The 18,694-nt window shown below is 33.9% G+C and overlaps 1 protein-coding gene across 1 annotated transcript; it reads left to right on the plus strand.

Moving 5' to 3' along the window:
• The first annotated feature begins 1,237 nt into the window (after positions 1-1,237).
• On the plus strand, positions 1,238-2,665 carry LOC120076627 (uncharacterized). The gene has a single exon (XM_039030503.2). The coding sequence runs from the start codon at positions 1,301-1,303 to the stop codon at positions 2,417-2,419; it is 1,119 nt and encodes a 372-aa protein (XP_038886431.1). The 5' UTR covers positions 1,238-1,300; the 3' UTR covers positions 2,420-2,665.
• The last annotated feature ends 16,029 nt before the right edge of the window (positions 2,666-18,694 follow it).

Below are 18,694 nucleotides of genomic sequence, written 5' to 3' on the forward strand. Positions count from 1 at the left end.
CCCAAAGTCCACCAAAATATAAACCATTTGGATATCTTCAACAATTCAATGAAGAAGTTCTTCGTTTATCTTCATACTTCTCCCTCTAATCTTTTTCTTCTTCTTTGTAATATGAGTCACTTTTCTATTGCATTTTATAACTATTGTACTTCAACATCTTAGATGTTACTTTTTTGTATTGTATTTCAGTGTTTGTATTCTATTTTGTACTATTATTATTAACTTGTATACTAAATTTATCTATATCCTATATTTTCTTAAAGAAAAAAATATATCTTCAACATATCAATAACCTCATTTTTTAGAAATATATATATTAAAAAAATAAATGATGTATCCTTAGCCGTATCCGTATCTTAATTTTTTAGAAATTGACGAATTGCCGCATCCGATCGTATCCATATCGTATATCCGTATATGTATCTATATAGTTTTCCTCTATCTTTTCTCAGTCTCTACCCCTCTACATAAATACTTCTCCCAGTGGAGATATTAGAAAACTTGTGTATAGATTTTAAAGTTCTCTCAAATTAATAATATATTCTGAGTTTTAACAAAGTAAAATTTTGTGTAATAAAAATTAATATTAAATATTTAATTCATGAAACAAATAGACCTGACACCCATTTTCTCTTTACTTGCTTTTTCTTTTTTGTGTGAAAATATTTTTTTCCCTCTTTACTTGTCATTTTCTACCAAATCAGTATTTAATTTTAATTAATTCAAGAGAAATTATTTTAAATGATAAAATTATTAAAAATATTTACAAATAATAGCAAAATATTATGATCTGTTTGATAGATTGCGATATATTACTATTTGTATCATCATGACATAAATAGACATAGATAACATAGATAATAATCTATTATAGTCTATCCATACAAAGTAAAATTTTGTTATATCATAAATATTTTAGTTAATTTTCCTATATTTTAATCAAATTATCATTTTTCTTTTGTATACAGTTATCTATACGCGTTTTCTTTCACACATTCATACCACGCACAAACACACAATCCAATTTTCAATGTTTTGTTATTATTATTATTTTAAAAAAATGTTTCTATTGCATAAAAGTAAAAAAAAAAAAAAGATTATTTTTGGAGAAATTGCTTATTTTGGTTCATCAGAGAGAATGAAGGTTCCCTTAGCTGACCCCACATTTCTCTCCCACTGCTCGTACTATAAATATGCGCACCCCGTGCCGCAGTGACACCAATCCCAATCTCCAAAGTCCAGACTACCTTACACAATTACGCCCACATTCTCTCCTTCCCTTCACATTTTATCTTTAAAAATGGAAGCCGACTCCTTCAGGCGTGTTAACGGTTTAGCCATCGACAACAATACTAACCCCTTTCTCGACTACCCAATGAAGTGCAATGCCACCACTCCTACTCCCACCGCTGCCGCCGCCGCCACAACAACAACAACCACCACCACCACCACCACCACCAGTAGTAGTCTCAAGCGCACGCTCCAAGATCACAACTCCAGTGGCACAATGAGGTACCGCGGAGTCCGTCGCAGGCCTTGGGGCCGTTACGCCGCCGAGATTCGAGACCCTCAGTCCAAAGAAAGAAGATGGCTAGGTACTTTCGACACCGCTGAAGAAGCTGCACGTGCTTACGACTGCGCCGCACGCTCCATGCGTGGCCTCAAAGCTCGCACCAATTTCGTTTACCCTTCTTCCCCACCCGCCCCTCATTCCTTGTCCTCCGATGATTATCTAATCCCTCGCTTCAATTTCCCTAAACACTCTGTCCCCCGTCTCAACTCCTCCAATTGGCCCATTTTTTCCACTCCTAATCCTAATCGTGGGCCTGACTTCCTATGGTCCGGATCAGCACAGAGGATTAACACCGCTTCTCCCACTCTCGACATGCTTCTCCTTCGTGATTTCCTCAATTTCCCTTCTTCCAATAATAATCATTCCAAACCCCCAGCTTATTCAATTAATACTACTACTACTACTACTAATCATAATAATAATAATGATACCACTACCAAAATAACTCCTCCTCCTCCTCCTTCTAATTTCACCGAAAATAATTACTCCTCCGAATTTCTCCCCAAGGACTCCCCTGATTCCGGACTGTTGGAAGAGGTAATTCACGGCTTCTTCCCAAAATCCCATGATTCCAATTCCAACACCAACTCCGATCAATCTGCCGATGATAATAATTATTTCAAGAATAACGAAAACAAGAACGCCAATTTCAGTAGCGGTCATTTGGATTTATTGGATTACCAATTGGCCGACAACTTCGTCAACACCACCGTCTTTAATCAAGAAGCTCCTGACCGTCTGTTTGGCGACGAGGTTGCCCATCATCCTCACAATTTGATTCTCGATGATCTTCTCCAATGCCCAGAGCTTTTAACCCCATTTCCACCTAAACTCCAAAACGCTTGACCTCATCTTTCATCACCGATATTTTCTCCTCTCTCTAATGCTGTCTACTCTTTCTTTTATTTTCACTACTTACAACGTCTTTTCATTTTCTTTCTTATTTATTTATTTTATCATCAGTATAACAAAAAGTAAAAATCAAAATAATTTCTTCCAATTACTCTTGTTCTACCATCCATATACATATGTACTTATCCTCCTTTTGTATTAATTTATTAGTTTAATCCAATAATCATCCATCACCCCCAACGCTCCATCTGGCACTTTCTCTATACCGAATTTGTATATATTCTCTGCACGAGTGTGATAGCTTTTTTAATTATATATTCTCATTTTCAAAAATTTTAAAATTTGAAGAGAATAATAACACGTTAGGTTTATTAGGGTTTGGTGGGGGGTTTGTGAAGTCCAAAAAAGATATTGCCAATCAAACAGGACGTTGACTTTTTTGCATGGAAATCGGTATTTATCAATGCTATATAATATAGTCACATGTTCGGAGACATGGTTTATTTTTCAACTTAATCAATATTACAACATTTAATTAAGTTGAACTACACGTACAGATCTTCTTGCTAATTTAATTTATCTTCAACAATCATGATGCTTCCAAACAACTCGATTCAATTTTCACTTCTCACATTTACAAGTGTCCGAACACTTGCCCCGGATCAACTTCCAAATCATAATTGCTTTAGTGAATAACTAAATAAAAAAAAATAAATAGATGATCCATCACAAGGGAAACGAAAACCAAGATTTACTTTATCCGGTATCAAACGCGAGCTACGAGAAAATAGAACACACTTTTCAATTACCTATAATTAAGAAGTTTTACTCTTTCCCGTTTATGGGAAGCTTGTGTATAAGTTCGTTTATTCTACTTAATTAGGATTGTTTTAGCACTTAATTTACTCTTTATATAGCTGCCCAAGACCAGATTTATCCACCACCATTTCTTTTCAAAGGAATGTCATTGGATTACTCATAAACCTTTAGATTATCGTGTAAATATCTGCAAACTTATAAATTATTGATCGAAGAAGAACAATATATTCTATTCATTTTAAAAGATATACAATATTTGTGAGAACAAATATATTTTAAATTGAAAATAAAAAACTACCCAAACATGTCTTCATTAAATTTAGTTTTTGTTCTAAAAATACAAAACCTCTTTTAAATATGAGTCTGATGAAATTGCTCTCATAGTATACCATCTAAGGCAAATTTATACAGTAGGGTTTGAACATAAACCTTCTAAACCAAACTATTCTGATACCATGTTAAATCATCAATTAATCTAAAAGTTTAAACGGATTAATGAAAATCAATTTAATATCATATTATCTAACAGTTGCCAAATTAGACGAGATTGGAGATGGATGAGGAGTACTTTCAATTAATAATTTTTACAATGCGGTTGGTTTATAAATGAAAAAAAAAAAAAAAAAAAGAGAATAATTTTGATCTATTTACCGTAGATTACAAAGTAAACAAGATCTAGATAGTGTCAAATGTGAAGTTACAATGACTATAAAGAAAGATGGTGAACGTATAGATTATAAAAATGGTCTGCCATCCGTACCAAAATCCCCTATATGTTCCCCTTCAATTAACACAAATGTTTTACGTAATATGGGACATACGAAAAAAGAATATATATATACATATAATAAAAAAATAGAAATACAAGGTAGAAAAAAAGATGAAATATACGATCATTACATAAGTATGAGGTTCTATCTCAAAATCAATTAACTATAAAAAGAGTAGTTGATGTATTTTTTTAAAGATTGTAGTGACATCTCATAATCTTTCTAGTATGGTAATTCGATTGTAAGATCCCCTTATCTTTTTAACATGAGATCTTTAAGATATATAGAGAGAGACGTATATAAATTGGATGTTGGTGTAGTGTGGCAATAATATTAATTAGAAGAAGCAGAAAAAGAAAAAGAAAAAAAGACAAGGCAAAGATGGAAATAATAGAGAGAGTTCTTGGTAGGAAGATGTTGCATTGATGGGAAAATAAAGGTAGAGAAAAGGAGAGTAAAAGAGAACTTTATATGGAAGCGTATGAAAGATAAGAGTTCATTTATTAGTAAAAATTGGATGTGAAATGTGAACATGCTCCAATATTCCATTATATTATCTGGACCACACAATTTTCATGTTGCATTTATGGTGTAAGAGATTTCATTTAAAACCCTCTTCTAAATAATTCATGGCTCACCCACGACGAGAGCTCTCCCCACCTTTTTCTTTTTAATATAATAATAATAATAATAATAATAATAATAATAATAATAATGCTATTCTTTTTTCTTTTTCCTTTTTTTTTTTTTTTTTTTTTGGAAGAGTATTAAAGTAGAGTTAAACTTTGATTTGTACCAGTCATGCATGCATAACCAATTTTAACTCCATATTTAATTTATGTATACAAATTTCACAGCCACGTGAGTGTATAGCTCCCTTTAAATTTGCTTTTCCTTCTTAAATCTTGCCCTGTAATGGCCGGCTACTATTTAATGGCGTGCGATTACTTTTTATTAATGATCTTAATACAATATCACTTTTACGTGTATTATTATTATTATATCCCACTATATATATATATATATATATATATATATATATGATGTTACTCCGTAATATATAAGGACTTTATATCACAATTATATTTAGTAACATGTAAGATGACTTGTTTTCTCAAAAATAAAAAATAAAAAAAATAAGATGATTTGATGTATATTGTTATGGATGAATTCTGGAATCAAACATAAATTATCAAAGGAGAGAAAAAGAAGAATGAAAGAGTAGGTCGAAGAAAAAGTTGGACTTGGTCAAGGCCGAGGCCGAGCACTATAGACTTAATATGTGAGCCAAAGGCCAAAGGTCTAGTATAAGCTAGGCCTAAAAGGGATGAAACCCTAGCGCGCCTGGCAATGATGATGGATAGGTTAGCTTCGGCTCGGAAGAGATCCACACACAACCTATCCAATTAGAAACCTGATTAGATAAGGAATAGGAGAAGGATCAAAACCTATAAATATATCATTATAACTACATATGAGGTTACTTAAAATTCTAACTTATTCTTTATTTTATAATTCTCTTACTAATCAAAACCTCTCTTAGTTGTTTGAATGTAACATATATATATGTTTGTATGATGGTTACAAATGAGTTGTTGAGTTTGTTAAGAGGAAAACTAGTCGCTGAGATTATTTTCCTTCAAATCTCCACCTTAATCTCAACCTTGTAGCCTTCTTCCTTTTAAATCTGATGATGTTTAACCTTTTTCAGGTAACATAAAGCCGATCTGCTCGAGACATTGGGCTAACTTGAGCTTCAAGACAGGTTTGATAAACATGTTAGCTGCGTTCTCCGAGGTATGGACTTTCAGAACCTCTATTTCTCCTTGTTCAATTCTGTCTCTTATGAAATGAAACTTGATATCTATGTGTTTTGTTCTTGAGTGGTATTGTATGTTTTTGGAAAGATGGATAGCACTTTGATTATCACAGTAGATTTTAACTAATGTTTGTTTGATGTCAAAGTCTTCCATCAAGCCCTTTAACCACAATGCTTCCTTTATAGCTTCTGAAAGTGTCATATATTCTGCCTCAGTAGTTGATAGATCTGTGATAGACGGTAGATTTGCCTACCAGCTCAGTAAATTAGGTCCATATAAAAAGATATAACCTGTAACTGATCTTTTTTTGTCTTGATCCCCTACGAAATTTGAATCAACAAATCCATATACAAGTTTTGTTTTCTGTACACTTTGATAGATTTACTTAGATTGTTTAGACCAAATTAGATACCTAAGTATCCATTTAGTAGCTTCCCAGTGTTTTCTTCCAGGGTTTGACATGTATCTACTGACTAGACTTGCGCAATAGGAAAGATCTGGCCTAGTAGAGATCATAAGATACATCAAACTTCCTACTGTTTAACTATAGGGAACCATTTGCATCTGATTTAAGTGTTCCAAGTCAATTTCCTTAGGTGAATTAGCTGAGGATAGTTTAAAAAGATGAGCAATAGGTATAGTTACTGGTTTAGCATTGGTCATGTTAAATATTCTAATGATCTTCTCACAGTAGTTGGTTTGACTAATGTTAAGTGTAGAGGAACCCCGGTCTCTGTTAATCTCAATCCCAAGGATCTTCTTAGACTGACCCATGTCCTTCATGTCAAACTCCCCCTTTAGGAGATCTTTGACATGCCTTAGATCTTCTTTAGAACTTCCAACAAGAAACATATCATCCACATAGAGAAGTAAGTATACCTTATTCTTATAAGTGGTTGAGTTTACGTAGGTACATATGTCATAGGAGCTCTTTTGAAATCCAATACTCTCAATGTAGTCATTAAATCTCATGTACCAACATCTAGGAGACTGTTTAAGTCCATAGATGAACTTGTTTAGAAGACAGTAGAGATCCTTCTTTCCCTTTTCTTCAAAACCCTTAGGTTGTACCATGTAAATAATCTCATCTAGGTGACCATGTAGGAAAGCTATCTTTACATCTAGTTGGTCTATTTCATGGTTATATTGAGCAACTAGAGACAATAAGAGTCTGATAGAAGTCTGTTTTACTACTGGTGAAAATATGTCAGAATAATCAATGCCTTCTCTCTGAGTGAATCCTTTAGCCACTAATCTCTGAAAAACATATTTGATTTTTTTTTTAGTAAAGGTTAAACAAATCGTATTAATTATATATTAGGTATTTCGATATGAAATTGACCAAAAGATGAGTCTTTTTTTTTTTTTTTTTTTTTTGTGGAGCTTTGAACTCAGTCTTTCATTGCAAGATGGTTTGAGATAAATAATGTATCAATTGAATTGTTGTATTCTAGAGAGATCAGACAAAAGAATATTTGTAACACTGGTAGTTGATTTTAAAAAAATATAATAATACATCGCAGAAATCTTGGATCTCCTTAAAGAGGGTGAGATACACGTGCCTCAACTTAATTTTTAATTTTACGTTTGTTTCCTCAATATTTTTACTCCAATTTTTTCTGTTATTTGTAGTTCTCCATAAAACTTCGTATGTATACTATATATATATATATATGAAAAGATGGTTAGTAAATAAATAATATGAAATATAGGTGGGAAGGTAAGGTAAGGGAGGTCCACACATGCTAAAATTAATGTAAACAAATTAAAAGTTAAAACATATCTCACCTTATATATTAAAGGGGTTTTCTTAAATATAAAAAAATATTTACACGTTATAGCAAAAAGTACTTTTGGAACTTTTTGTTATGAAGCGTAAATATTTTTGAGATTTTTCTATTTATAAGAACCTTTCCATATTAAAATATTAAATAAAATTAAACTTTCCACTACTAGTTTCATAGCCTAGAATTCACAAAGAAAAAAAGAAATCATAACCTAGACCTTTTAATTTCAACATTCAAACTTGTCTCATTCACTATCTTATGAGGTGTAATATTTCTACACTCTCCCAAGCTCAAAAACAATAGAGTAACTATGATTGAAGTTATTTTTGAATTGCAAGTAAAAGCAAATGTGTTTAAAATTTGACTGTGAATGCAAATATCCAAACTTGCTTTATCTTTACATAAATCGACTTATATATCCAATATCCTATTTGCGATATATTCATTGCTATTGAGTCAGCCTCATCAATGGCCTGAAGCCCAAAGGCCTACCAAGTCCAGCCCAATCTCGATCCAAGTTCGGCACAAAGTCAACGTTTGATCGACCCGACCCAGCCCAACCTAGTTTGTTTATTCTTTGGATTGGATATGGATCACCATTTTTATAATGATTCGACTTTTTAGGAGTCGCTAATTGGGTCATTACTACTATGCATGCAATTTTTTTAAAAAAGACAAAGCTAATTGACGATTTCAATGTAAAACAAGAGTTTTTTTTTTCTTTTCTAAAATACATAAATTCTCACTAAAATCAAAACAAGATTTGGTTCAGGATCTAGGAAAATTTTGAAATAAAAAAAAAACATTTAAATTTCAAATTTCTAAACTAAATAGTTCTCAATTGAAACATCCAAAACAAACATGAAAACATGAACTTAAGTGGAAGCATCATCTTTAATCCCATGGCACCATCAACAGATCTCCCTTCAAGCACCTCTGGTACGTCCTTTCATTTGGTTGAAAAATATGACATAATAAAGGGTGAGTATAAAATACTCACTAAGTAACCTCACTACCGGGGTTAGGTTATGCACTTATATCCAATAAATGCAACATATAGGTGGGACATATATATAATTAACTAAATTTTGGATGGCCATCTAGGGAGCGATTTAACTCAGCCTAACACACATCTGGTGACCTGAAGGCTCACAAACATAGTAGGGCACCTGTCGGCACCCGATAATGTAGCGGGAAACCTATCGATTTCTAATAACATAGTAGGAAACTCGTAGGCTTTCAGTAACATAGTAGGATACCATAGGTATCCAGTAACATAGTAGGAAATCCATTGGCTTTCGGTAACATAGTAGAAAACTTGTTGGCTTCTGGTAACATAGTAGGAAATCTGTCGGCTTCCTGTTACAGAGTAGTATTAAGAGAGCAAGAGATATTACACTTTCAGTAAATTTCATAAATCATAGTACATGTCTCAAGGTCTCACACATAATCATATCAATAACATGCTTATATTATGATGCTTAAGACACAATTCTAATCGCATCTCAATATCATCCAATCAAATCTACTAAAGCATAAAGTCTAAGTCACTTGGCTCAAAGTCAGTTTCAGTAGCAAAATTACTTATCTCGAATTTAAACAATTAACAAACCAAACTCCACTTTAACTTGGGTGGAAATTTTCTTGAAGCAACATATATTAAAATTCACTTAAACATTCTGAGGCTTAAACCATAAAAATTCAAATTTGAATGTCACCAAATAACTTTTAGCCAAATGTAGCTCGACCCGGGATCACCTCCAATCTTCCAATCAACACGATCCAAAAATTAAAAACTCGGCCTTTAATTTATAGAACAACAGTTCAAAACGCTCCAATTCACCAACCTAAAACCCAAAATTTAAGCATCATTAATTAGTCCAAAAGGATTTTAAAACACTACCCAAAACTGCCAAAATTGACCTTCGACACTGCTGGTCAGTCCACTCAAAACCTCTAAAACTTGAATCTAAAGCCCAAACATAATGAGCAATCATTAAATCAAGTCGAAATTCATTAGACATTCAAGATCCATTCCAGAAATATCCATCAAAACCACTAAAATCTTGCCCAAACCAAAATTCGACGAAGTTTTGCAATTTTCGGCGATTTGGACGGCCAAGGGCGAGGATACTAATCTGCTAGTGGGGCGGCGACTCACTGATTAAGGGGAATGATATAAGCTCTACGATAAGAAGAGAGAGATCGAGAGATTGGAGGAGAGAGAGAGAGAAATTGGCTAGAGAGAGTGTGTGTATGTGTTACCGGTGGCGAACCATGCGGCGGCAAGCGACGACCCAGACATAGGAGGCTGACGAGCGACGATACAGACGAAAAAATGGCCAGTAAATAAAATCCAATAAATTTAGGATAATTAATTTAAATTCATCTAAAATTTTGGGATGTTACACTCTTCCCTACTTAAAAACTTTCGTCCTCAAAAGTTGAAATCTTGAAAGAGCTTTAAGTACTTAATCCTCATCTTGTCCTCTCATTCCCAAGTTACTACTTCAGACTTATGATTCTATTATTGAATTATAACTAGTGTTTAAATCTTGGTTACGTAAGGAATTCATTTCTCTTGTAAGAATTTTCTTAGTCTTCTCCTCATGATTCAAGTTTTCATTCACATACAATGACTAAATGTCCACCACATGGGATGATCCTACTATATACCTTCTCAACATAAAAAAATGAAAATCATTGTGAAGCTAGGGTCTTTCTCATACACAACTGAAATTGGCACCCCAGAAAGTGTGACGACCTCTTCCATATATAACTATAAAACTTAAAATGTTGAAAATCAACCGTAATTTAATACATTTATTCTGCAATTTCTAAGGACGAGTATATCAAAGCGTTCTTCCAATATTTTGATCACCATTGTCTAATTCCTTATTTTGGAAAAAGATTCTCATTCTGAAGTTGAGCATCACAATCAAAATTGCACAAAACTCCTTTCTTCCAAAATGCTATAAGATTTTCTTTTATACCAAATTCAAAGGCATGCAAAACACCAACAAAATGTAGACCATCAAGTCATACTTAGATGTTTCGAGGGTCGAGTCTCAACATATTAATTTTTTTTCAAGTAACAAACCATGTTTTTCTTTTTCATTTTCCATACCTTTAACTTTGCTAAGGCTAGATAAGACAATGTATTTTTTCCCTTCACTTTTCAAGTGTTACATACTCAACACGGATAACATGACTCAACTTATAATTGTTTCCTAGATTCAACCTCACAAGTTCAAAATCCAAATTTTATTACTTTTTTCATAGGTCTTGAAATTTCGGCGCTTAATTTGGTTCTGATGTGCTCTTGCACGAAAAATACACTTGATCTTTGGGTTAGCTTAGAATTTCTAGATCGCTCCCGTACTCATAAACCGTCAGACTGCTCTTCGCGATAAACAGCCAGTACAAAGAGATCTGTCCGGCAAAATATCACAAACGTACTCAACAATAAACTTGTTGATATGAAATTTGATGATTCTAATGTGCATGCTTGATGATGTGTTAAAGCTCATGTTGCCATAAACTTGTAACACAAAATGTAATCTTATGTTGTGTTGTTGCTCATGCACACTATATACAATACTACTTCTAGATGTATCCGTTATTAATGGAATGCTTGTAATATGCTATGCGTTGTCACAAGTTTCCTTGTGTTGAAACCAAGTATAATTCCAACGCAAGTTTCTCAGAGTAATCTGAGGTCGAACACAGGGATTGTTGTCGTTACTATGGTACATTCATGATACATGCGACCGATTTTTACAATTAATAAAAGATTGGATTGTACATGAATTTAAATTGCGATAAAGTAAAATTATGCAGTAAAATAAAGTTGCGATAATAAGATAAAAGTGCATAAAAGTAAACCTAATCTATTATGATACAAGATACAGGATACTGATACATGATACTGAATTTGAGACTGACTGTGAAGATTATACAAAGGATCGTGGTATGTGGTGGCAAGATTTTAGGTATGAAACAAAAATAGAAAGGATAATTAGTACAAATATCGCAAGTTATTAACTGCGTTAAAGATATAACTAAGGTTTTTCTTTCCTTTGGTGTACACCTCTCGGTGATGATGGAACACGAGACATACGTAGTGAAATTAGGATTTAATTACACTCTAATTGCTCTTAAATTAAAGGAAATAAACATGCATCATGAAGGGAAAAACAGTGAATTAAAAGTGTAAGATACTACCTTTAAAGCTCCCGAAAACCGCTTTTCCTTGTTGAATTTTGACCCTAACTCTTTCGGACCACCACTAGAGTTGACCTACTATCCTCTGGACTCAGAACTGAGTTATGGGACCCAGTGGATGAAGAAAACCAAGAGAGAGAAAATAGATGGAAAATAAGATGGAATTTGGGTAGGTTTGGGTTTTTCTCTTTTTTTCAAAGTTGTGATTTTTCCAACCCAAATATGAAAACCAATTTCCAAAATTGCAAAATCTCTTTTTATTCAAAATGAAAGCCCAATTTATAGAAAAATCCATGCAACAATTGCATGAACTAAATGCATAAAAAACCCAACACCTATATTCCACTATCTTAGTGGGCTTAATGTCTCCACTATAAGCCAACACCTAGCCCACTATTTTGTTAGTGGAATTATCCAACAAAAGTTTGGATTTTACCACTAACTTTAGTCAAAGGGCAAAATAGTCATTTGGTCAAGGTCAAACTTTGACCAAAAAGTCAACATTTTGAATTTTTATGATTTTTCTCGTGTTGACTAATTTTGACCTCCCGAGCATGAATCCACATTCATTTTTCTGAAATTCAAATCAAATTTGAATATAAGGTCGGTTAAAGTTTGATTTTTCAAAGTCAAAAGTCAACTCTTTGACTTTTTACATCTTTGACCATTTCCATCATTTCCGAGCTTCCAAATATGAACATTTTCATATTTTTTATATTTAAATCACATTTAAATATTAGAGCTGTATCTCTAAGCTGAAAAACCCGACCACTATATCACATATACTTGTCGGTTTCTCTCTCTCTACATAATTCGTACAATTCGAATTATTCTATCATACTGTTCTAAGTTTATTTCATATGAGCTAGTAGGGGAACCTAATGAATCTATAGATCATGGGCTCCAACGATCCGAGATTAGCTAGCTAAACTCTTTAGACGGAGCTAATCAACATTCGTTAACTAACGGGTCATTCCACTAAAGTCCCGTAGTTGCACTCCCCTCACTATAGATATATTTGTGTCCATTTGATATAACCATGATTAGTAAGTTAATCCTTCACAGATTGTTCGTAATCTCGACTGGGTCATAAAAACCGTTTTACCCCCAAGACTACATCTTGTTCCTTAAGTTCCATTGATCCTCTAATGAACAATTGGTTTAAGGTCCAACCTATAAACCGAATCCCTCTCGGGCCAAGGAGAGGATGGGGCCCCTTGTTCAAGACCTGGATTCAGTACTAAAGGGAACAACCTATCTACTATCCCTATAATGGGTAGGAGTGAATTCCGTCTTGCACCCTATGTTCCCAACTATCCACCCGATCTTACCCCTGAAATGGGAGGCTTATTGGGCCAACGATATTGAGTTGCCCTCACCTATGCAGATCTAAGGATAATTCCGAGTGAATAGGAGTTCATAGTTAGCTCAGGATTAATATTAAGTTACCTAGGTCATCAATTAACGAAATAGTCAGTTTTATACATAAAACGACATTTAGAACGTAAAAAGTGACTATTTCATGGTTCAGTCTTATATAAACTCTTTACATAGGATGCCCCCACTCACATATCTCTATATGAACAATTCAGGATCACATCGTTTGTACTAACTACAAAGTGGGCCACATCCATAGTGTCCCCAGAATAGGCGCCCAACCTTATTCATATACTATAGACCATTTTGGCTATATATTTGAACTTGATCCATCTTTATGTCACTACATAAAGTTCAAACTACATTAAATAGCCTCAGGACCTTAGTTTATTAGATTCAAGATTACAATTTCAATAACAACTTTATCGAGAAACAAAACAGAACATGTTTATTAATTTACAAACTACGAGTTTTAGGACATAAAATCCAACAGGTGATCGTTATGTTCCTACATCTCTGTGGTGAAATAGGGATGAACGTAATGAACGCAAGGTTGCTTCTATCTCTGGACGTACTTCTCACTTTAGTTAATACATTCTTCCAACCTTCTCTCGACAGGAGGAATGATATCTTCACTTCTGCTCTCACAGGTGAAGATGTCGTCTAGCATGCTTTAGCTAAACATATTTATTTCCTTAGCACAGATTAATTTCCTTGCTTAATTCTTACTAATAAAACATCATGGAGAAAATGATTTACGGAGGAACAGAAATAGACAGAAAGAGGGAGATGGAAATGATCATGACATTCAATACTAAGATTTAGCATCTGATACATGACGTGAATGATAGAGATTAAAAAGATGAATACAATTGATGATAAAGAGATAGAAACAAATATAGAAGAGTGCCAATGTCTTGACACAGATCTGGATGGTGGATTTGCTTGCCGGCGTATGAAATGGATGAAGAGAAGAGTTTCCCTCTCAGGCTTGCTCGTCCGATAGAAGTAACCTTGGTACAGAGCTTCAACGATGGGGATTGAAAGGATTTGCCCTGAGACTCACCTCTCGGTTTTGTCTCTTAATTCTTCCCGGATCTACTCCGATCAGGCTCTTCAGACCAGTCTCTCTCCCAATATACAAATATCAAAATATGCCCGTATCAAGTATATTTTCTCAGTGGAATGGCTGGAGCTATTTATAGGCTTACCTTTGACTCTCTGCAGTGTGGGCCCTACTTGATTGTTTTGACAGCTCCTGAAATGGTGGAATGAATATTCCTTCTGTTACACAATCAATCCCATCAGAAATGCACAAGGGTCAGCATGCGGTGTTGTTTTTTATTACCGCATGCGGTTGAGATTGCGTCGATCGCTTAGCTCTTGATCGATTATCGCTTGTGCCGTCATTGCGTTGATCGTCTATTCATTCCTGAATGATGGAGGCAATATGACGTAGATGCGTTATTTTTATCTTGAGCCTTGAACGCATGCGGTGACTTGATTTCCTGCAAAATAGACTTGAAATATTCTTTTCTACCATCGCAATAGTGTCAGTGGGTGCATTGACGACAATTTATAATTCTCGCATTTCTTAGCTAATTTCTATACAATTGACGCAACTTTCCTTTCTTTTGGCCGCAATATCTAAATAAAACAGTATAAATAACTTGTATTTCTACAAGTTATCAGTTTGCATCACTTACATACTACAATTTTTTTCTCTCTTGGTCATGTCAATTAACCGAAAGCCTTCTCACTCCAACAATGGTATGGGTGAGGGGATTGGGATTCCCCGAAGTGGAAGTAATTGAATGTCTTGTGTTTTGAAATTGTTTTACATAAATTATTAAGAAATAACAGAAACTATAGGATAAACACAACAATAAGCTGATGTGCTTCTCCCAAATTTAGTAACACAACAATATCTCCTTGGACACCACCACAGGTGTTTTCGAGTTATATGTGAGAATCAAGGAGAGTTTCGTGGGCTTCATAGTTAATTTTGGAAAAGGGAGAGTGAATTTTCATTTTGCTTGAGAGAAAAACACAGAGAAGTCATAGAGAGATCGAGAAAGATCGGGAATAAGATGATGAAGACCTCTGTGATTCTATTGTCACATAATGAGAAAGGTTGAAATAGTTATCAATCTTAATTTGAAAATAACTCCCCTTGGAATTTTATTTTCAAAATTCAAAATTTCGAATTTTCAAATATATATTAACTAATTTAATATATATCAATATTAAACCATATGTTATCTCTCATATAACATATAACTTATAGTTTATATTATATCACATATAATATAACCTATATTTTATTATCTCTCATTATAACCTATAATATTGATATGAATCGTATCCACATTAATTTTAACCTATAGTATTAATATGAATCATATTCATATTAATTAACCTATAGTTTTTATATGAATTACATTTATATAATCAACATTTGAATCATATTTAAATACTTATTTCTCTCATTAAAACTTTATATTATAATGTATCAAATACATTATATTAATTGTATCTTATACAATTAATTTCTTTTAATTAATTTGAATAATTCAACTTAATCCAAAATTAATTTGATTCTCATTAATCCTTATTGAGCTAAGAAGGGGACCTTATTGACCTATAGATTGAAGCTCCAATGATACGAGATTAATTAATTAAACTCTTTAATTAAATTAATCAACCTTCATTAACTGGCAATCATTCCACTAAAGACAGATAGCTGCACTTTTCTTACTATAAATATATTTATCTGTCCATTGGATATAACAAATCAATAATGTTTGACCTTTCACAAATTATTCATAAATACAGTTAGATCGAAATTACCATTTTACACCTGTAGTTATATCTAGCTCTTTAAGTACTACTGGTCATTCTAATGAGCAATTAGTCATAATCCAACTATAACTAAATCACTTCGGGCCAAGAGATGGTGTGGTGCCACATTGTTCAAGACTTAGAATCAGCACATAAGGTAGCAATTTATCTACTTACTCTAACAAAGGTAATGAGTGAATTCCTTCTTGTGTAGCTGTGTTTCCAACTCCCCAATCGACGAAACCAAAGGACCACCCTCATAGGCAGAAGTTCACAACTCATTCAAGATTAAAGTCAAATCACCTATGGTCATCTTGGTGAAATATAAATCTCTTCTAACAACAGTATTATAAAGAGAGACTTTTTATTTTGTGATCTGGTCTTATACAAACTATTTGTATAGGATACCCCCGTTTGCAAGTCTATGCATGAATGATCAGGAACAATCTATAATACTTTACAACGGTTGTAACAATTACAAAACAGGTCATATCCACAGTGTCGTCGGGACAAGATACTCAACCTTATCCATCTACTATAGATCATTCAGGTTATCACTTAAACATGATCCACCTATATGTCTCTTCATACATGTTTAAGTTTCATCTAATAACCTTATATATTAATTTATTGGTTATGGGTTAATGCAACAAAATATCAAATAAAATAAATATTATTTTATGAAATATATAATATGTTTGTACAAATATAGTTTACAAACTATAAAACTACGAGTTTAGGGTATCAACTCCAACAATCTCCCACTTGTCCTAAAGTTAGTGGGGTGTACAAATATAAAGTGCAAACTAGTTAGTACACAAAATCAATAAACTAGGGCATACATAATGCATCCAGTAAAATCTCCCACTTACCCTAGACTAAATCAGGCTTGTCTCGTAGACCCATACTTTCCAAGTGACTCTCAAACACTTTAGCCGTGAGATCTTTTACAAATGGATCAGCAAAATTGTGCTCTGAAGTTATCTTCATGAAGATCGCATCCCTTTGATGCATAATCTCTCAGATGAGATGATACTTGTGCTCCATGTGCTTTCCATGCTTGTGATTTCTAGGCTCCCTGAAATTTGCCACAACACCACTATTATCACAATAAAGAGTGATGGGTACTAACATGTCTTGAACAACTTCCAGATTAGTCAAAAAAATTCTAGGTCATACAACCTCTTTGGCAGCTTCACAAGTCACTATATACTCTACCTTCTCCATGGTAGAGTAAGATATTGATAACTTGTAGAAATACAAGTTATTTATACTACCTTATCTAGATATTGTGGCCAAAAGAGAATAAATATACATCAATTGTATGAAAATTAGCTTCGAAATACAATAATTATGAATTATCGCGAGTACACCCACTAACATCATTAAGATGGAAGAAAAGGAGATTTCTACTCTGTTTTGTAGGAAACCAAGTCACCGCTTGCGATCAAGGCTCAAGACAAACTGACCAACGCATCTCTGTCACATTGCACTCGTCAATCCACAATGAAAAGATGATTAACGTAATGACGGCGCAATGTGACAATCGATCCAGAGCTCATTTTCAACCGCATGCGGTAATAAAAACAACACCGCATGCGAACACTCGATTGAAAGATGCAGCTGAGCAACACAAAAGCGGAGGATTGTGACACGTGTATGCCTAACGGTTGTGCAGATTTGACGGTTTGATTGCATAATAGAAGGAATAATATCCCTCCATCTTCGGAATTTCCATAACAAAAATGGGAACCACAAGGCTGGAGTCAAATATCTTCACCTATAAGTACCCTATAGAATTTACAGGAAAAGGGATGGCTACTGGATACAGGGTGCATTGATATTAGGTCATTGAGAGAAAGGTTGAGCTAAATGTTAAACTGAAAAAATTCGGGAAGAAGAAGAGACAAGGCCGAGAGTTGAGTCTCAGTGTTAATCTGTTAGATCCCCGCCGCGAAGCTCTATACTTAGATCCCTGCTACCAGTTGAGCAAGCCTGAGAGGGAAGCTCATCCTTCCACACGATCCATCTATTTCGGCAAGAAAATCTCTATCCAAATCGGTGCCGAGATGTTGGCACTTTTTTGTATTTGTTTCTATCTCTTTTCATCATTGTATTTCATATTCTTTACCCCTTCATTCACACACCATGTATCAGACGTTAAATAGATAAATTGAATGTCTTGATCGTTTTCATTACCACGTCTCTATCTATTTCTGTTCCTCCGTTTATCGCTTTCTTCATGAAGTGTTCTTAATCCCCTGGTAGTTAATATGAATTAAACGAGTACTTAATCAGTGTTAAAGAGATAATTGCGCTTAGCTAAGGCATGCTAGACAACATCTTCATCTGTGAGACCAGAAGTGAAGATGTCATTCTGATATATCGAGAGGAGGTCAGAAGAATGCGTTAACTAGAGCGAGTAGTACTTTCAGAGATGGAAGCAACCTTGCGTTCATTACGTTCATCTCTGTTTCACCACATATATGTGGGAACGCTGTCGAACACTAAAAAGTATACGCTAAGGGAAAAACGGAACCGTGTTTATCACTTTAACGCAATTAAGGAACTCGCGATGTTTATACTAGTTATCTTTCTCTTTCTGCTTTGTACATAAGACTTATCATCACA

This window comes from Benincasa hispida, chromosome 4 (assembly GCF_027475165.1).
Source record: "Benincasa hispida cultivar pf3 chromosome 4, pf3_genome.v1.1, whole genome shotgun sequence".
NCBI classification, from domain to species: Eukaryota; Viridiplantae; Streptophyta; class Magnoliopsida; order Cucurbitales; family Cucurbitaceae; genus Benincasa; species Benincasa hispida.

Coding starts and splice junctions, on each gene's coding strand:
- LOC120076627 (XM_039030503.2), top strand. CDS start 1,301: ATGGAAGCCGACTCCTTCAGGCGTGTTAACGGTTTAGCCATCGACAAC.